Here is a 20429-nt window from a genome sequence, read left to right on the forward strand (position 1 = left end):
CGTCGGCGGATACAAACCACCGATGAAGACGAGGACTATAACAACGGTAGCCTTTCTGAGTTTTAGAGTAACCCAGGAAACACCGTTCTGACCGTGGATCAAGTTTGTCACGAACTAGACCTAAGAGATGAACAAAGTAGACACACCCAAAAACACGAGGTGTGAGGGAAAAAGGGTCTTGTTTAGGATACAAGACCTGAAAGGGGGAGGAGCCACAAATGACAGATGATGGAAGGCGATTCACAAGAAAACATGAAGTTAAAACCGCATCGCCCCAAAATGACTTAGGAACTCGCATATGAAACATTATGGTACGAGTGATCTCGAGTAAATAGCGCAGTTTTCTCTCGGCTACACCATTCTGTTGCGAAGTGTAGGCACAAGAGGATTGATGAAGAATCCCATGAGAGGAAAGATAATCCTGAAAGCCATGAGTGGCTGAGAAGAACTCTCGAGCATTATCAGTACGAAGACATTTAATAGTGTAATGAAATTGAGTTTTTATTTCAGCATGAAAAGATTGAAAAGCTGAAAAAACCTGAGAACGGCCCTTGAGCAAATACACCCAAGTCATACGAGAATAATCATCAATAAATACTATAAAATACTTGAATCCAGTATTTGACGCGATCCTAGAAGGTTCCCAGACATCAGAATGAACTAACTGAAAAAGACTATCAACTCGACTAACGACTCGGGAAGGAAAAGACACCCTGTGGTGCTTCCCGAGTTCACAAGACTTGCACTGGAATGAAGACATAGAAGCAGGAACTAATGACGTTTGCTGGAGCCTTTGAAGGGAAGGATGTCCAAGACGACAATACCATTGGAAGGCATCCACAGAGCTATGCAAAACAGTAGAAGTAGGTCTGCAATCAAGACGATAAAGGCCATCCACCTCACGACCCGAACCAATCGTCTTCCCAGTCGAAAGATCCTAAAACAAACAATACGAAGGGTAGAATGAGATTGAGCACTGAAGGTTTTTCGCTAATTGACTAACATAAAGTAGACTGAAAGGAGATTTAGGAACACAGAGTACAGAAGATAATGAGATACTAGGGGAATGACTCACAGTACCAATACCAGTGATGGGGGTAGTAGACCCATCAGCTAGAGTAATGGTCTGATAGTCAGAGGGAAAAGAGCGAAAGGATGAGAGCTGAGATTACTTACCAGTCATGTGATTGGAGGCTCCCGAGTCAATAATCCAGGACCCGAAGCTAGAGAGTAAAGTTGTGGGTGAACAACCTAGCTGGGCAAAAACTGCGGTGGGAGCGCGAGTACTCTGACGAAGGCGCTGTAATTCCTCATAATCTGTCCTGGTGAAGGTAAAGGCATCATCGGCAGGTGCAATGACAATACTAGATGGGGGAAGAGGCGCCTCGGAGGGGCTGGTCGTCGAGAGATGAGTTAAGCGAGACAGTCGAAAATCAGGATGGAGAGTGTAGCAAGTCTCAATCTGGTGGCCATCACGCTGGCAATGTGTACAGTAGGGGCGGCCTTGGCCAACGCGGCCACCACCACAGCCACGTCCATGGCCTCGTGAAAAGGAGCCACCGCTCCGAATAGGCCGACTACCAGTCGTATAAGTGGCGAGTGCAGAGCTATCAGCATGGAGGCGCGACGGAGACTCACCAAGACTCTATTGTGCACGATTATAGGCCTCAGATAGTGAAGGGATAGTGCCTGACCCAAGGATCTGATGACCAGATGAGGAACTCAGGGCCTAGGTTATCAAGGTAGTGAACTACACGAATTTGTTCCCGTTGTTGACGAAGAACAGTGATATCAGATGTAAGAGGCAGGAACACATCAAACTGCTGACATAGAGATACAAACTGGCCATAGTGAACCTTGAGTGACAGATCACTACGGCGTAATCGCATCCAGTCAGAATATGTGTTACAAATACGAGTGAGTTGATGTGCTCCAGTTTGGTAGTAGTTGGTCCCATCAAGTTTGGCAGTAGTCAATTGTGGGTAAGAGTTGTCTACAGGTGCCAAGGTAGAAGACGAAGACGGAGAGGGGGCCGAGGGTGTGGTAGAAGCACGGACCTCAGTGGTCATGCCAATAGAGGGATCAACAATAACAGGAAGATCCATCAGGACAACAAATGTCGACAACAGAGAGACCAACACCAACGGCTACGACTAGTAGAAGTGGAGACGACAAAAGATAAACCAACTAATCAACAGAGGGACTCATAGGACAATCGCATGAATGAAGAAGAGGTGCAGAGATGAGCCCATAGAGAAGCTAAGAAGATGCGGGAGATGAAAACAAAGAAGACAAATTTAACACATGAAATTAAAGGAGAAAAATTGGGTTGTGTTCGTCTCGTCTCGTCTTCAGGGGACAAATTTAACACATGAAACTCAGTTCGTCTCGTCTCGTCTTCAGGAGACAAATTTAACACATGAAACTCGGTTCGTCTCGTCTCGTCTCGTCTTCAGAGTTGTGTTTTAGAAGTTCTAGGTTTTGTGTTTCTTCAAAGATGGCTGGGTTTTGAAGGGTAAGGGTTAGGATTAGAGTTATGGTTAGGGTTAGGGTTAGGGGGGGAGATGATAAGAGTTAGGGTTTTCGGAGAGGCGGAGAAGATGGAGGCTACGGGGTTTCCCTAAGGATCAGAAGCCCTAGGGCTCTGATACCATGTTGTGAGAGAGAATAGAGAGAAAGAGAAAAGTGAGTTAGGGCTAGCTCCTTCTCACTATAATATTTATATATTAAGAGATAGAAATAGATACAATGACTATAATGCCCCTACTGGGCTTATTCTAACAAATATAAATGACCGTAAATGACTGGTTATCTCTCAACAACCCCTTCAAGTTGGCACATTATTTTGGTTTAGATTAAGTAGTAATTGGTGGTTTTGTCTTTCAGGAGAGGTAATGTATTTTGGAGTATTTAATTCTTGAGGGGATTTTAGAGTCAAATTAGGAAAGGTGACATGCTTTTAGTTGTTTATGGTTTTATTTGTTTGATATAATTATTTAGAAACTGGGATACTTAGTGAAATTAGGTCTTTTTTCTTAGCTATAAATGCTTGTGATAAGGGGTGTAGTAAGGGTTAAGCCTCTCTAGCACATTAGGTTAAGGCTTTGTTCATCAACCTACATGAGAGGGGTTGGGCCGGGGGGGGATTGTGTAGGAGATGAACCCCCCCCCCCCCGGTGGATTGCTTATGATCATGTTCATAGTTCATGTTCTTGGTATATCAAGATTTTCAGCTGCATCACTACTTTTTCCCTTGTTGGTTCTTCTGTTTTGGTTCCTCTACTACATCATATGTCTGCTGGTACTGTCGCCCACACCTATCAAGGAGAGCTATTGTTGCTATGCTTTCTGATGTTTCAACTACTCATAATCCAACTTCCATGGGTACTGACCTGACATTGTTTGTTGAGCACATGTATATGGTCGATACTTTTGATATTTCCTGCTATCATTCATTTTTTTGTACAATTGTTCACTTCTTCCACGAACCTCGGTGTTATCGCGAGACTTATGGTATTCCCCATTCGCAGCATGCTATGGCTGAAGAGATCCCGATTCTCTTGGAATCTTAAACTGGAAAACTGTCATTGGGTGTTAGTGCCTCTATAAGGTTAAGACCTAAGACTCATTTTAATGGTTCTCTTCACTATAAGGAGGTCTCTATTGTCACAGGTCGATTTTCCTTCTTCATCACCAGCATCACTCTATTGTGATAACAGAGTAGCACTTCATATTGCTTCCAACCCAGTGTTCCATGAGAGGACAAAGCATATCAAAGTATATTGTCACTTCGTGAGAAACTTCATAGAGGCGAGATTAGCACTGTCTTCACTCGGTCCGTGGATCAATTGTCAGATGTATTCACTAAATCATTAGGAAAGTCCAGATTGAGAGATATTTGTAACAAGCTGGGGTTGTATGATATATACACTCCGGCTTGAGGGGGACTGTTGGAGGGGTATTTCAGTCTTTTCATGTTATCCTTGTATACATATGTAAGACTCACTTTCTCCCTCGTCTCTCTTCTTCTCTTCTTCTCATGGAAATTAAACACCATTAATGATTTATATACTCCGCACTTTAACAATCAAAGTGCAATCAAAATCTCACAAAATCATGTATTTGATGCCCAAACCAAGCACATTGAAATAAAAACTCATTTCATTCACGAAAAGAAGGAAAGTGGGCTACCATGACACATTCTGAGTAAGGATCAGGTGGCTGAAGATGAAAGAGATATATGGTAAACCCTAACAATCTCAATCTCAATAGAAAAGAAAACAATAGCAAAGAAAGACCCCTTTTCTCTCTTTTCCCTTCTCTTATGTATGAAACCCTAGGCTTGATGCCCCCTCAATTTGAATTTTCATGCAAATAAATAAACTAAATTCCTAACGTACTCCCACGAGTTATTTAATAGAAAATGACAACTATGCCTATATTTGTTGTAATTAACAAACCAATCATCTTCTAGCCAGAAAAACTATAGTAGATGTTATCCATTTCACCTCAAATTCAAACCATAGATAGTTGACTTGATGATGATTCTCCACACCATGTTTCAACTCATATGGTTTACAATTGATTTTGCAGAAATTAGTCTCTAATTTGAGCAACCTTTGCCACTACTAATTCTAGGTTGATGACAGAATAATTCAATTATTTTTCTTTCTTCTTTTTGCAGGGTCAGGTGTTACTACTGATTTTTGGACGAGTTATGCTGCAAGGATCATGGTTATATCTGTGGTCCCATTTATCATTGTGCAAATACCACAAATTTTCAAATTATCATCTGGAAGTCGTGTGGCAATATTGACTTCTCTCATTATTTCCATTGTGTTCCTACTTTCATATTGCCTATATCAGGTAATCCATTTTACTTATGGTACTATTACTAAGTCCAATAACTCGTTTTGTTGGCCATATATGATATATCTATGAATCTTCCGAGAATAGTGGTCCAACCCAGGAGTCCGTTTTGATTTTTACTCATTGTGGGGTAGAAGAACTTCAAAAAATTTAGTGTTAATTTTATAAGCATATAATGTTGTATTGAAAGTAAGCATCTTCAATTTTTTTTCATTAGTGTTATCTGTATATCGAAACGTCTACTTTGATTTTTACTCATATTATGGGTAGAGGAACTTCAAAAATTTTAATGTTAATTTTATAAGCATATAATGTTGTATTGAACATAAACATCTTTTTTTTTTTATTGTTTCATTAGTGTTCTGTTTGTGTATATTGAAACCCATGCAGGTTATTACTGTTGTCACAGGTATTGTCACTTAAGTTAATTTCAAAATTATGGGATGGTTAGTGACTTTCAAAATATTGTTCTTGCATGTCCCTCAATTGCATTCCAAAATATTCGAGAACATATCTCCACCCTAAAAAAAAAAGCTCAGCCCTAGGGCGCATTAGGTGCTTGGATATCAACAGGAGGTCCTACTCCCATTTAAACCTCCATAGCAATTATTTTGATGCGATGAGGGTGACAAACTGGGATAGCCCAAATGTCATTGGAGCTCCGTTCAACAAACATACAGTAGGCCAAGGATTTGGCCAGATCCTTGGGTGGTGAAAATATGCCAAGGATGTGGCCAAATAGTGGTGACTAACAAAGATACTCAAACCATTAAAAAAAAACAAAAAACAAAAAACAAAGATAGCTCTAGAATTGAGTTTTTGGGACAAAGTCATGGTGAATAGTCCCTAATAATGACACTTTTTTTGGGTAGGTAAGTTGGAGTCGAACCCCCGACCTCAGGGTGAAGAACATAGTCTTTACCAGCTGTAGGTAACCCATTGTATACCTGAAGTCTTTTGGTTTTCAAACTCTAGCCTTCTTCTTCGATCATTGACTTCACTCTCTTCAAGTGCTTAAGAGAGTGAAGACATGAACATCGTTGAATAGAAGGTCGGTGACATGAACATCGCTGCATGAAGAGAGGTCAACGGGGAAATTGTCGCTTGAAGAGAGCCAACCAACGATGGGGACACCATCATCTGGAAAGAAGGTCGACGGGGGCATCGTCGCCTGAATGATATGAAGAACAAACAATGCGGATGCAAAGGAGCAACTCACAAAAGACTGACAATGAAGATGACAAGACATATGAGGAAGAACAACACGAAGAACAACACCAACACTCCCCTCTCGGGCGAGAGACTATAGGAGCCTGGACACAACAACAAGACAAGAGAAAGGACAACACTCCCTCAAGAGAAGACAACAAAAGAAGAACTACATGACAACATGATAGCACTCCCCCTCAAGTTGAAGGTCGAATACCTTCAACTTGCAACGAAAAAAAAGAGACAATCAAGGCATCACACCTCATTCTGGCATTTCATCAAACACTTGGTGTGCACCTTGAAGAACAACACATTGTAAATTCAGGACAATGGGAAAAAAGAGATGACAGAGAGACAACAACAAGAGAACAACACGAAAACAATACAAGACAAACAAAAAAGAAGACATTCAAGGCACAAAATCTCTCTCGAAAATTTCATTGAACACTTGAGATGCACCTTGAAGATGAAGAGAATAAATGAATAAATGAATGAATAAATTTGGGGAGTGGATCTATAAAATAGAAGAATAAATGAATTTGGAGTTGAGATTGGGGGTTTTGGATGGAAGGCCAAAAGGGATTTAGGAAGAAGATTTCTTCCCAAATGAATTCAAAAGAGAAAGAAAGGAAAGATTTGGGGTTTGAATGGAGATTTGTGATTGGAAGAGAACCAAAAAATGGGTTTACAAGAGGGAAAAAGAACTAAATCTTGTTTTTTTTGTTGTTTGGAAGTTACAACAACCCAAATATGGATATATATATATATATATATATATATATATATATATATATATATATATTGATTTACTAGAAAAAGTAATTGGAGATCTGAGTTTGCAAGGGGAGTAATTGCAACACAGAACACAGAGGCGTCGAGATTAGAGAGAGACATGAGGCTTGCGATTAAAGGGGGAAAAAGTAATCGCACACAAACAAAGAAAGAAGAAAAAAAAAGGTAATTGCAACACTGGAATTTTTTATTATTATTTGTTTTTTCTCTCACGTTATTCTCTCTAAAATCTCTCTTGGCTCTCTCTCATCACGCCTCTCCTGTGTTAGAAATGAGATTAAGGTTAGAGAGAGGGGAAGAAGAAGAGGAGTAGAGATATGGAGAGTCTCCACTAGGGAGCTCGTCATGTAAGTGATGTATATATGCCCCAATTAGGGCAATAGTGTACAAAGACTACAATACCCCTAATACTACAAGTAATGACTAAACTAACCTAATACATTATTCAATAAGAACTATTCTTTTTATGTGCATCTTGGAGCAGACGAGTTTCTGATGCAAACTTGGTTCAGACGTACAATATGTAGAAATTTGAATCTCTCTAGATTTCCAAGGTCTTAATTAGTCTACTGCCTATGTTATATGTGTGTGCGTTTGCGCGCACGTGTGTAGTTTACTAAATGTGAATCTTTCCTTTGTCATTCATCTTTCCCCATAATTTTTTTTATTTCTACTTTTTCCATGGAAATTTTTTCAGGAATATCTCAGTAGGATCTGGATTGCGTCCTTATCTTATCCTTTCCTTAGGAACTACACTCTAATAGAAATAGAATTCATATAATCTGCTATAACTGCTATAACTAATAGTTATAGTTATATTCTATATATAATATATAATATATCCGGAGTATGAACCGTAAAAGAAAATACCTATTGAACCAATCACAGGAATACCAGTTACAGTACCTATCAGCCAAAGAGGAATCCTTCTTGTAGTATCAGCCATTTACCCCGCTTCCCTCCACATTTCACTTACTCGACAAGGAATTTCGCTACCTTAGGACCGTTATAGTTACGGCCACCGTTCACCGGGGCTTCGGTCACCGGCTCCCCTGTCATCAGGTCACCAACTTCCTTGACCTTCCGACACTGGGCAGGCGAAAGAAAGCAAGAAAGACTCAATAAGAAACACTCAATACAATAATAATTAATTGTATGGTAGAAATTGTATCCTTTAAAGGAGATTGACTCCTTTAGCTTTAGAGAGAGAGGAGGGGCGGATGTAGCCAAGTGGATCAAGGCAGTGGATTGTGAATGGAGGTAGGGGTGCAGAGACAGATAGGAGGTTTGCCTAGAAGCAGCCACCCTTGAAAGAGTGCGTAATAGCTCACTGATCGAGCGCCCTTGCGCCGAAGATAGTCCTTCCTATCATCCCTCCTTGGATCCTAGGAACAAGGATTTACAGTCCTTTAGGAGCCTTCCTTTGGATACCCTGATTTTGATCCCTGACTTTTGTACCCAAGCAGTTGGAGGAGAGTTGGATCTCTGACCGCGTGCTTGTTGAAGAATGAGCCGGCGACTCATAGGCAGTGGCTTGGTTAAGGGAACCCACCGGTCTGGCTACAGTTTTTGAAACTCCGCCCATTTCATAAAGTATTCGACCTGGTTTAACGACGGATACCCAATATTCGAGGGATCCCTTACCCGAACCCATACGTGTTTCTGTGGGTCTTACTGTAACGGGAAACTGGTAGAGATATGCAAGAACAAACCATATTTATTGGAAATATTCCTCTAATGAATTCCTTGGGAACCTCTATAGTAAATGGAATATACAGAATTGTGATCAATCAAATATTGCAAAGGACGTTTCATTTTGTCCCCGCTTATGAAAGGTCAAGCAGATATGATAGGTATCGCTATGTGAAGGGCTTTACTTGGAGAAATAGAAGGAACAAGTATCACACTCGCAAATTGGTGAGGCAATAGCTTACCAAGGCGATGATCAGTAGCTGGTCCGAGAGGATGATCAGCCACACTGGGACTGAGACACGGCCCAGACTCCTACGGGAGGCAGCAGTGGGGAAGATGAATAATCATTTTACTATTTCATTTCCTATCGGAATAAGCGTTTAGATCCAATCACTAGGATAGGATCCATAGACCCCCTGTTACAGGATCTAATCCTCCACGAAAAGTAAGAAATTCTGCGTATTTTGACCAATTCAAGGTGAAAATGGGGTTGCTCCCTCGGCAAAACTGGGATAAAGTTGAGCCAAAAGATCCCGATTCAAGATAAACTCATGAGGAAGTGGTATCTCTCCCGCCGTGATCTAATGAGAATGGATAAGAGGCTCGTGGCATTGACGTGAGAGGGTAGGGATGGCTATATTGCTGGGAGCGAACTCCAGGCTAATATGAAGCCCATGCCCTTCTCCGACCCTTACTGCCCAACCGGAGAGCGGACAGCTAATGCGTTCCACTTATTGAACAGGGTCTATGGTCGGTCTGTGACCCCTGGATGCCGAAGGTGTCCTTGAGGTGATCTTGTAGTTCCTACGGGGCCAGCCTTGATCGTTACAAAGGGCGATGCTACCACATCGAGCCTGTTGCTGGGGAGGAAGATCAATATATTGCTTATGTAGCTTGCCCTTAGACCTTTTGGAAGGAGTTCTATTTAGAAAAAGAATAATGAAAGAGCTTACAAAAGTGAACTCAATTTTATTATTTGGGTTGAGGAAAGGCTATCAACCGAGTGGGCGAATAGCCCAACCCTTGGAACATACTACAGCCCCAGGTGGCGAAGAGCCGACATCGAGGTGCCAAACCTTCCCGTCGATGTGAACTCTTGGGGAAGATCAGCCTGTTATCCCTAGATGGGAGTTAGAATTAATTCCTGTTTACCTACTTTTATCCATGTGGGGAGGTAAGAAACGTCTGTACTCAGTTACAAAGTTCATTTTGTACACTGCGGGGGGTTCGATTTTTCTCTTAATGGGAGTTCCAGGTATGGGTTTATATGGTTCCAATGAACCACCTCCCCGTGGGAGGCCCGCAGGGCTATTAGCTCAGTGGTAGAGCGCGCCCCTGATAATTACGTCGTTGTGCCTGGGCTGTGAGGGCTCTCAGCCACATGGATAGTTCATGCTCATCAGCTTTGAAATCCGATGGTGTTTTTCTTAGCAGTCCAAGGGGTTGGTTTACTTTTGGACATGCTCCGTTTGCTTTGCTCTTCTTTTTCGGGCACATTTGGGTTGACAAAAATTGTTTGCAATTGGATCAATCAAATCTTGATATGGATATGGAATGGTTCGGGCTGATGAATCCATCCGTTTATATCAATGCGCAATAATGATAAAGAAAAGGAAGAGAAAAGTTTACAAACAAATAAGATTCAGAAAAAGGTAGGTTAACGAATTGAGTTCGTATAGGCATTTTGCACGCAGCTATTTCAATAGCTGCTCTGGCTACAGTTTCTGAAACTCCGCCCATTTCATAAAGTATTCGACCCGGTTTAATTCGTCAGAGTGTAGCCCCACCGACTGGAACACTTAGAGGGGCTCCCGTGTCAATCACTTCCATTCCTCTCATCAGACCATCTGTAGCACTCATAGCTACGGCTCTAACTCGATTATTTCCTTGTGTTGGATTTTTTTACACCTCATGCAAAGTTTGGGTACGGCCACCAATTTTTTTTTTTATGGTAGGGCCCACCATTTTATACGCCCTCCTTTTTATACCATGTTTTGATGGGTTGGGTCCCACCAACTCCACCCAAACCCATGCATCCGATGGGGCACACCATTTTAGGTCATGTGTTGATGACTTGATGGGGGTGGCCCACCCAAACCCATGCAAATGGTGAGGCCCACCATTTACACCTAATATTTTGACGTGATGGGGCCCACTATCTTACATATGTTTTGATGGGATGGGGCCCACTATTTTACAAACATTATTAGAAAATTTTAATGGAATATTTTTACTAGAAATTTTTATTTGAATTTTTTTCATAGAGAATAAAATTTCCAGCATTTTCTAAACTGATTTTACATGGAAATTATTTTCCAAAATTGAAATTGACCCTGTTTTCGAGGGACATTTCAAACCTGCTAAAACTTGGATTTTTTTCCGTGGAATATTAATTTTCATGAGTTTTTTTAAAACCTTGTGCATATCATGGTGGGACCCACCATCTCCACCCAAATGCATGCATAGGCTGTGGCCCACCATTTTACACCATATTTTTGGGAAAATGATATATTCGCTTCCATTTATTTCCTGTGGCACCCCTCTAGTGTATTTATTACTATTTTTATGCTACAGGGTGGTAGTCCAGGGAAGATAAGGGGACAAATATATCATGTCCTGATTTTTTGATGGCGTGGAGCCAACAATTTTACACCACTTTTTTATGGGGTGGGGCGTGCGCGCGCGCACACACTATGTGCTAGTAGCCATGACACCAATGCGTTTCCTTTTGATATCCCACAGGTCTTTCAACCTTGGATTCAGAGGAGAAAACTAGCATATGCAAAGCACAAACACGTAATATCAGGAATTTTAAGACATTGGCAAAAGAGTACAATGGGAAAGCTCCTCACTGATGCTGGTGAACCTAATGTTGATCTTATAGAAAAGTTAGTTTTTTATTGCATACTTTCTGCAACTTTGGATTCTATAGACTGCTATGGTTGGTTATTGTTTCCCTTTTCTGATTACAGATTATTTAAAAGAGTCGATCAAGATAAAAATGAACATTTATCAAAGAACGAGATAAGTGCACTGCTTATAGGGATAACATTTGAAGAGATAGATTTGGACGAGGATGATGCTGCCAAAAAAATAATGGAAGAATTTGATACATCTCTTGATGGGAATATTGATGAGGCTGAGTTTGTGAAAGGAATAACAAAATGGCTTGCAGAAGCTAGGCGTTCTGTTCCTAATCCAGGTCGTTACTCATCGAAGTTTGCATCTGACTTTCATCAGGTAAGCAGCCTCATGGTATTTCTTTCTTAAGTCTATTTCTTTCCTCAGCATATCATGTTGTTATGATCTATGACATCTTCAAAATGCATATGTAGAAAACTAGAGAAGAATATGATGTGGTGGCTGATAAGAGTGATGAGGTTGTGGAGGATATTGATAATCCTTCTTGGATTATCTTTAAAGCGGTATTATTGTTGTTGCTGGGGACTGTTGTTGCAGCAGTGTTTGCAGATCCTCTCGTAGATGCCGTTGACAATTTTTCCAGTGCTACTAGTATACCGTCATTCTTCATCTCTTTTATCGCAATGCCTTTGGCTACCAACTCCAGTGAGGCTGTCTCAGCAATTATTTTTGCCAGCCGGAAGAAGCAAAGGAGTGCTTCCTTAACATTCTCTGAGGTTTGTTTCTCTCACAGTTTTTCCACTTCTCTTTTAGATATTAATACACGCGACTACCTACAGCTCTGTTTTCAAGAGTCTTATCTGTCTCGGATCCTTGTGAACACGACTAATTCATCTCAAATGCTAGGAACATATAGCTAACATAAACTTTAAACCTCTCACAGAAATATATTCAGGAGTAATTATGGTTTAAAAGTTAGATGGTCCCTCTAGATGCATATGTGGTACCATCCCTTCAAATTGCTATCCCTATTTTCTTGCTTTATTTAATTATTATAGTTGGCTTGTTATAGATAGACTGTCTCTCTGATCACTCCTTCTAAGAGGCTCACTGAAGTGGGCTATCTGGAAAATTTTGAGCAATTTGGACTTTACATTTGTATGGCGAAGCATTTACTTTAACTCCGTGAGCCAATCTGACAATAACTTTACATGTAAACCTTGGCGTTCAGAGCCTTAGACCATATGTAAAATGATCCTGATGTCTTCAAGTGACCATTTGTAACACCAATGTGTTGTAGTTTCAGGCCAACACTTTCAACCTGACTAGAAATCCAACTTACGTGCGAGCTAGTTTTTTTTTATAACGGTTAATAAAGATAAAACACATAGGTGCAATTTTTTATTTTTTTTTTGAAATGGAGAGAAAAAAAAAATTGGAATATACCAGAGCAGGAAAATTCAGAGTAGAAAAGGCTACACCAGGTAAATATTTCCTAAATCTCTGGGTATTAATATATGCCCCCAGAACAAAGCCATCAAGATATAGATGCAAAAGCATCTCTCTCTCGCATAGGTGCAATTTTGTGTAGCCTTAATCCCAAAAATAGATGGGACAGACCGGTTCGTCGACTTTTGACCTTCAGCTTGGTTGGCAGTGTGTACAGGATCATTGCCCAAGTTTTAGCAAACCGTCTCCGGGGCATGTTGGGTTTTGTTGGGTAATTTCAAGAGGGCGGAGCGCTTTTATCGAAAAAGGCAAATTTTAGATGGGGAGCTTATTTGCTAATTGTGGACCCCGATCCGAGGACGGTGCCGAGGGACGCGAGATCCCTCCTGCGATCCTCTAAGATCTCCACAATGTGAAGGTGCCACCCTCACAGCATAGCATGAGTGGGGATATAAAAAGAAAGAGATACATCCTGATCCGGAGCCAGAGCTCGAAACCAAGATATATCTGAAAATAACTCAGAGTCGCCATCCATGGATGCGCCATGGAACCAAAACAAATGCTCTGTTTGCAATGGATAACCAGAGATACAAAAGGTCCGTGCCTGATGACGAATGGAGAAGGTCCGAAGAGCGCCCCCAATTCGCCCGAGTGCGAACACTTGGTCTCTTATGCCATTTATTATTAACCTCGAAGAGTTTTGGGCAAAAATCATGTGAAATGGGAACAATCCTCAGGAGTCATCTACCTAAGCATGCATTTCCTGAGGATAAAGATAATAAGCACCCATAAAATAAAATGAAAGATGTGTTGCCTAAGCATAGCTAGGTTATGAGTGGCATGCCTAAAGGGTGTCTAAGTTCTGATGTGCAAACACATGCATGCTACAGCTAAAGGTATAGGTCTGCACAAGAAAGTAAGAAAACACTACAAAATATACAATATAACAACACAACAAATCCTAAGACTCTAAACGATTTAGCCCGAGTCCTCGGATTCATCCAAAGAAGCCTACGTATCCCCGCCTCCACGAGAATCAAGGCAACGTAGTTCTTCGCACTTATTCTAAACTATGATGCCTAAGACACCTAGACCTCTATCTTAGACTCGATCTAAAAAACCGGACTAGTTCTTAAAGTTTATTGTACGATTATTTAAATTCCAGTGAATTGTGGATTTTAGGACACCCTATATGCCCTAGCTAAATGCGGGTTAGCCCTAAGCTAATGCAGGTGGTTCCTACAACCTATGTGTAACTAGGCTGAGCTTCCTAAGGAAAACAATGGGATCACTAACGCATCTTAGACTTAGTCATCAGTCGGCGATGTGAATCGCCAACTGACCGGACGGACGCACAACAGACTCCTAACTCTAACACAAACACAAACAAAACACACAACAAGCAAACAACACACCCAGGACGAAACTCTTAACTCTAAAACAAACGTAACAAGCACATAACAAATCAAAGACTAAAACCAAAGACAAACCCCTAACTCTAAAACTCTCATTCTAGGACAAACTCCTAACTCTAGAGGAAGATCTTGTTGAAAACAACGTTTTGAAAGATTTTTATATTTTTTAAAAGGTTTAAAAGATTTATTTACAAAGTTTGGCTGGACTTGGGATAAAGATCCCAAGCTGCACTACGTACCTCGTGGAAGAGGATCAAGCCAACGTAGTTCGAAACGAACTCCCAAACTACGCTTCTAAAAGAAACACTTTATATATATTTTTTTAAGGTTTTCAAATGTTTTTTGAAGTGCTTTTATATTTTTGACGATTAAAAAGTGTGTTAACACCCTTCAGCTAAAGGGGATCCGATAGAAGAGCCTCCTTACCCACCATATCGCGGTAGAGTAATTTTAGAGGGAAACGGGATCCCTAAAGCCTAAGGGGAAAGAAGACAAACGAAGGAACTAAAATCCTAAAGAGAAGAACAATCTCGAAGAGACGAAAACAAAACTAACGAGCCCTAATCAATCTCCAAAGGAGACGATATCTAACCCGCGAGGGAAAACCCTAAACAAAAGATAGATGAAAAGCTTCTAACCCTAAGGGACAGATAAAAACTCTATAAGAAGATCTATTAAACGATCAGTCACTGAGAGAGGGTCCTAACTAGTTAAACACTCTAGAAGGAGAGAATCCCTTAACCTGCGAAAACTCTAAGGCAGGAAGGGAAGAGGTTGGCTCAAGAAACGTTCCATCGTTGCCAAACCCAAGAGAAGTGTTCCCAAAATCGATGGAATCCAGAAACTCGAAAAGGATCCCGAGGAACGCGCAAAGAATAGTCCCGAAAAAGAAAGAAAACCCCTCAAACCCTGCGAAGGCCCTAAGATGGGGGAAAATGATAAGAAGGGCAAGGGGCTGGCTCAAGAACATTCCGTCATCGCCTGACCCGACAATATGCGCTCCCAAAATCGATAGGATCCTGAAATACAAAGAAAATCCTGAGGAGCATGTAAAGGATATGTCTCGAAGAACTGAAATAGGCCTCGAAAGATAGGGATGACCCCAGAAATTTTAAGGAACCAAAGGTAAATGAAGACCCCAGAAATCTCACAAAGACCCTGAATGCTAGAGCGAAATCTGCAGGAGAGACGAAAGAGGCTTGGTGAAACACTTGGATAACTCCCAGCACTGCACATCGAGAATTAGGGGCCATGATAAGATATGACCTAGAGGGCGGCTAGGAGGGATTTCATGAAAGGGAAGGCCCCTATTTAATGATCTTTCAGCGCAAATTCACATTATTTTGAGAGCAAACAATCAGGGCATTCAATGACCAAACACAGGTATTTAACAAAATTTTCGAAGGACAAAGCCCCTAATTCATACTATAAGAAATGACAATTGATCATCATAACAATACCCTAATATTCAAAGTCCAAAACACATCATATTGAAACCAAATCATACAACAGGCACCATTCAACCAAGCGGATTAGAGCAAGAACCAACCACTAGTCTTGAACCCAAAATTAGAAATGAAAAGGAAAATTACTTACACTGATGATTCGCAATCCGGAGAGATGCCGCAATTCTGGGATCAATGGCAGTGATTGCGGATCACGGGAATGTCCAGATTTCAATAGGATCTCGCCGGAGATGATGATTCTCATGGGAATTGCAGAGGAAAAGGGATTAGAGTCGAGATGCTGGCTAAAAAAAAAAGATGAAAACTCGCTTGCATGATGAAGATCCGACCAAGATTAGCAAGAAAAACCGGTCACTACTCTTCCTCCTCTCCTGCAAACCTTGAAACCTTATAGACAAACCCCTTTTTTTTTTTATATCCTTCCTCTCACATCCGAACCACGTGGAATGAGGGAAAATGAAGGAGAAAAAGGGTTTACAGGTAGGTGATAATGGTGGAAGGAAAGGATTTGCTAGATGGGGGTAAGGAGGCTGCAAATGGAGGGTTTAATGTTGAAGATGGAGGAGTGAAGCAACTGTGATGCTTGACCGGCGGGAGGATGGTTGGATTCTGGGCCGGAATTAAGGGGTATTGGTGCTGGGGTGCTCGGAACCAAGAAATGGTGGGTGTGGCTGCTGTTGGTGAAGATGAATGGCCTAGATGTTGGAGATGATGGCCGGATTCCGTGGAGGTTGCGGCCAGAATGGGGTGGAGATGGGTCTAAGAGATAGAAATGGGTTTCTAGAGGGGGTTTGATCGGATTTAATGGAGGTGGCCGGCCGGAGTTGCAGAAATGGGTGGAGATGGTCGGATTTGATGGGTTTCGGCTGTGGGTTACAGAGGTAGAAGATGGTGGTTGGTCGGTGGCAAATTGCAGAGAAAGGGGTTTTGGGTTTGAAATGGAGAAGATGGGGTTGCGGAGGTGGCCGGCCGGAGATAGTCGTCGGAGGTGGGTTTGATGGTGAAGCTCCGGTGGAGAAGAAGATGGAGGAGGTGGGTGTGGGTTTTTGAGAAGAAAAATAAAAATAAAATAAAAATAAAAGAAGAAGATAAAGGAGATGGTGGTCCGCCGGAAAGATGAGGGAGATGGCCGGAGCTCCGGTGGGTTTTTCTTCTTCTTCTTCCTCTCTCTCTCTCTCTCTCTCTCTCTGCAGATGGGTTTGGGAAAAAGATGAAGTGGGTTTAGGGGATAATTGATGGTGGTTGAGAGGGTTTGGGTGGTTTGGGTGATGGAAGATGGAGGTGTAGGGGTGCGGCTGAGATGAGGATCGGTTGGAGGAGGTGGGAGAAGATGATGGCTAGTGGGTTTGATCGGATTCCGGCAAGCTTGCCGGAATCAATGGGTTTGCCGGAGGTTGAAAGGGGGTGGCAGATGGGAAGAAAGTGGTCGATGGTGGATGGGTGTGGCTTCGATGGAGGCGGCCGGAGATGGGGATGGGTTTGAAGAAGGAGATGAAGAAGAGGGTTTTGAGGGTTAGTAGAGAAGATGGAGGCGGGGATCGGGTGAGATGGAGCTCGGCTCTCCCGTTGCAGCTCCCGCTCTCCCTCCCTCTGTAATTTCTATGCGGCTCCTCCTCAATCAAGAAGCCCCCCTTTGGAAACCCTAGTTCACGGGTTTTATTCAGAGGAAAATGATATATTTAGCCTCCTTTTCTCCCATGGGCAGCCCTACCAGTGTATTTATCACTACTCTCTCCTCATATGGAGGGTGGCTAGGCAAAGGGGAGGGGAGGGGCAAATATATCATTTCTCTTTTAGGACAAAGGGATTGGTATCGGCACACATCCCTTGTCCAAAAATAAACCCCCTTCTAGTCTTGTTTAACTAAGAAAATGGCGAGAACAACCATTTTTTTGGTAAACGCACTCCCCCAGCTCACCCTTTCTCTTTTGGGTTAAAAGTAGATGGGAACTGACATGAGAACATCTCCGCCTCGATAAGCCACGCTCCTTCAACATTGAATGAAGAAAAAGGATGTCAGTACCTGTTTTCGGGTTTTTCAAAAATATTTTTTTATGTAAACGAGGGAACTTTGGATTTTTCAGGCTCTTTCGCACTCAGGACTAGATTTATTTTTTTTAGAAATTTTGAGATCGATTTTGAGAATTTGAAATTGACTCTGAATTCGGTTTTGAAACTTGGGTTTTGGGAACTTTAATCAATTTCGAGCACTTTAGGGTCCGGTCAAAATGGGATGTCTACACTAATAAATGCATTGGATGTTACCATAGAGTTGGCAAGCCGGAAATACTTTGTAAGGTGGACGTGGAAAATGCCCATGACAGAGTGGAATGGAAGATTCTTCAAAGAGCATGGAGAATCATAAGTCAAATGGGTGAACTCCGTTGAAAAAAGATGTCAGTTCGAGATTTTTTTAGCCGTCGTCGTTTAAACCCTCAGGTGGACTTCGACTCTGGCTCCAATCACTGTATTTGTGGTGCTAACCTGGATTGGGCATCCCTGACGATTCTGGATTTACTCGATAGCGGATATTCGAGCCACGAAGTTTTCTCCTCGATCGGGGTTTTTAACAGTTGTTGTCGGAGCTCCTTGATAGTTTTGGGCCAAAGGGAAAATAGAGATGCCCTCTCGTGGCGCCCTCCCAGATCTTTCCCTCGATCAATCGGAAGCCAAGAAGATGTGGATCTATTGACTCGCCGTCTTGACCTCAGAAATGGCTTTGCTCATGGAAAGCAGTTTGTTTCACCTCCTACTGATTGGAGATGTTCAAAGTGTAGCTACAATTATTTTGACCATAGATGCATTTGTAGAAAATGTCTGGAGCCGAAGAATAGGAAACCCACTGATTTCGGTAGAAAGACAGCTTCAGGACAAGTATGGATACCGAAGTTGCCCCAAATCATTCCGGAACCCTCTAGGGAAGGCAATCCCGCAATATCTATCTCTAGTGAAGTGATTAGCGAAAGGAAGAATTTTCTGAAAAATTGCTTGATTGGTACCCTGAGAAATAAAGCACTCCTGGAAGAAATCTGGACTTGGGCTAAAAATCATTGGGCTCTGCCACAGCTAAGCAAGCCCTATTGTTTGAGCCCTTTATCGGTGTTTTCCCCTTCGATTCCCAGCGTCATCCTACCTCTATTCTACGTCTGGGGGGTGATGCTTTCGGAGGTTATCTCTTGTCTCTCCAATCTTGGTCTCCGATTTTGAATACGGGTGCAAGATCTGTGAATCTTAGATTCTTTAATATCCCCCTTCATGCATGGTCCCTATCAGCGGTGGAGAAGCTGGGTCAGCACTTTGGTCAGACTTTGGATTCGCAATTGTCGGGTAGTCACGAGCATTGTATGGAATTTGCCACCGTCAAAGTTTTAACTCCCTTATGGAATTGTTTGCCATCTTTCATTAATATCACGGTAGACTCCATGATTTTCCCAATTGGAGTTAGGTTGGTGGAAGAGCCTTTAAATCCATCAATGTTTCTCTGGAGGAAAGGCCACCTGTGGTCTCGGAGGAAGGCGATCCGGTCGACTCATCTCCGGTGGAAGTTCCGCTTCCGGCTGGGCCCTTTCCGGTTGCCTCTCAGGGTATTTTTGTCAATTCCACTGGGAAAGATCCGGTTGGTATACCTACTCCGGAATTTGAATTTTCTTCCACCTCAGGAATAATTGCTCAGACAGATGTAGCGATTGGTCCTGTCTCATCACCGAATGGGATTTTGGTCAATCCCAAGGAAAAATCAGGCCAGTAGTACTCAAAAGCTAAATCTAGTATTCCATCAGGGAAAGGCGTTAGAAAGGATGTATTTGACAGTAACCTTCACCCCGTGTCAGTAGAGAAGTCGTTAAAATCAAAAATCATTTTTTCAGACGGAAGAAAAATAAGATAATCCCAAAAAGTTCATCAAGGAATACCAATAGTCGATCGCTTAGGAGTGGTGCCATCATTACAAGCGATAAGCCCTGAAAAGGTCTGCAGGGGCGAGGGATGAATATCGAGAACAAATATTTATTGGCAACAAAGGGCGGTTTGTTTCTCTTCAAAAGAAACCTTCTGGGTTCTTATAAGAGAGAGGCTCCGAAAAATCTTGTGTCCAAGTTTAAAACTCTCCTTAAAGATTTTGATAAACCTTTCCGCCCTCTTACCTCCTCTATGGATTCTCCTGCTCCATCTCTTCCTTGTTCTCAGGAGGTAACCCCGTTCGAGATTGGCGACCTTCAGTTCCTCCGAGAATTATAGTATGATGAGATTCTGGCATCTAAAGAATGTCCTATGCCTAAGGAAATCTATATGTCTATCTTGAAGAATCAGTGGAAGCAATTCATACGGGAAGCTATGGCTAACAAGGAAAGCTTTTTCTAGATTTCAGGCATGTCTGATCCAAAAGAAGTTTTTGTTCAAATCTATAAGATGGATTTTTTCCAGAAGGCCTTGGAAGAAGAGCGACTTGCACGTCGTCATCGTTGGGAAGATAATAAGGTGGCAGAGATTGAACAACTAGAGAAGTTATTAGGCTCCTCGAATGAAGTCTCCTTGGTGTTCCGAGACACCTTTGACAGGGAAGTTAGCTCTGAGATTCGCAAGCGGATGAGTGAGTGTAGACACCCCATTTTGACCGTACCCTAAACCTCTCATGTTTGAGCAAAACCTAACCAAACCAATGTTTTAAAAATCCTAA

The 20429-nt window shown here is 42.0% G+C and overlaps 1 protein-coding gene across 1 annotated transcript in view; it reads left to right on the forward strand.

Annotated features, from left to right (window-relative positions):
• Window positions 1–20429, forward strand: part of LOC143860158 (sodium/calcium exchanger NCL1-like) — a 35114-nt gene that overhangs the window by 6096 nt on the left and 8589 nt on the right. Inside the window, exons 3-6 of the mRNA XM_077370699.1 lie at window positions 4685–4866; window positions 11305–11450; window positions 11535–11802; window positions 11898–12200. Coding sequence (XP_077226814.1) covers window positions 4685–4866; window positions 11305–11450; window positions 11535–11802; window positions 11898–12200 — 899 coding nt within the window. The remainder of the gene's footprint in view (window positions 1–4684; window positions 4867–11304; window positions 11451–11534; window positions 11803–11897; window positions 12201–20429) is intronic.

The sequence above is a fragment of the Tasmannia lanceolata genome, unplaced genomic scaffold (genome assembly GCF_043159265.1).
Source record: "Tasmannia lanceolata isolate RefF3 unplaced genomic scaffold, GAP_Taslan_0.1 ptg000037l, whole genome shotgun sequence".
NCBI lineage: Eukaryota > Viridiplantae > Streptophyta > Magnoliopsida > Canellales > Winteraceae > Tasmannia > Tasmannia lanceolata.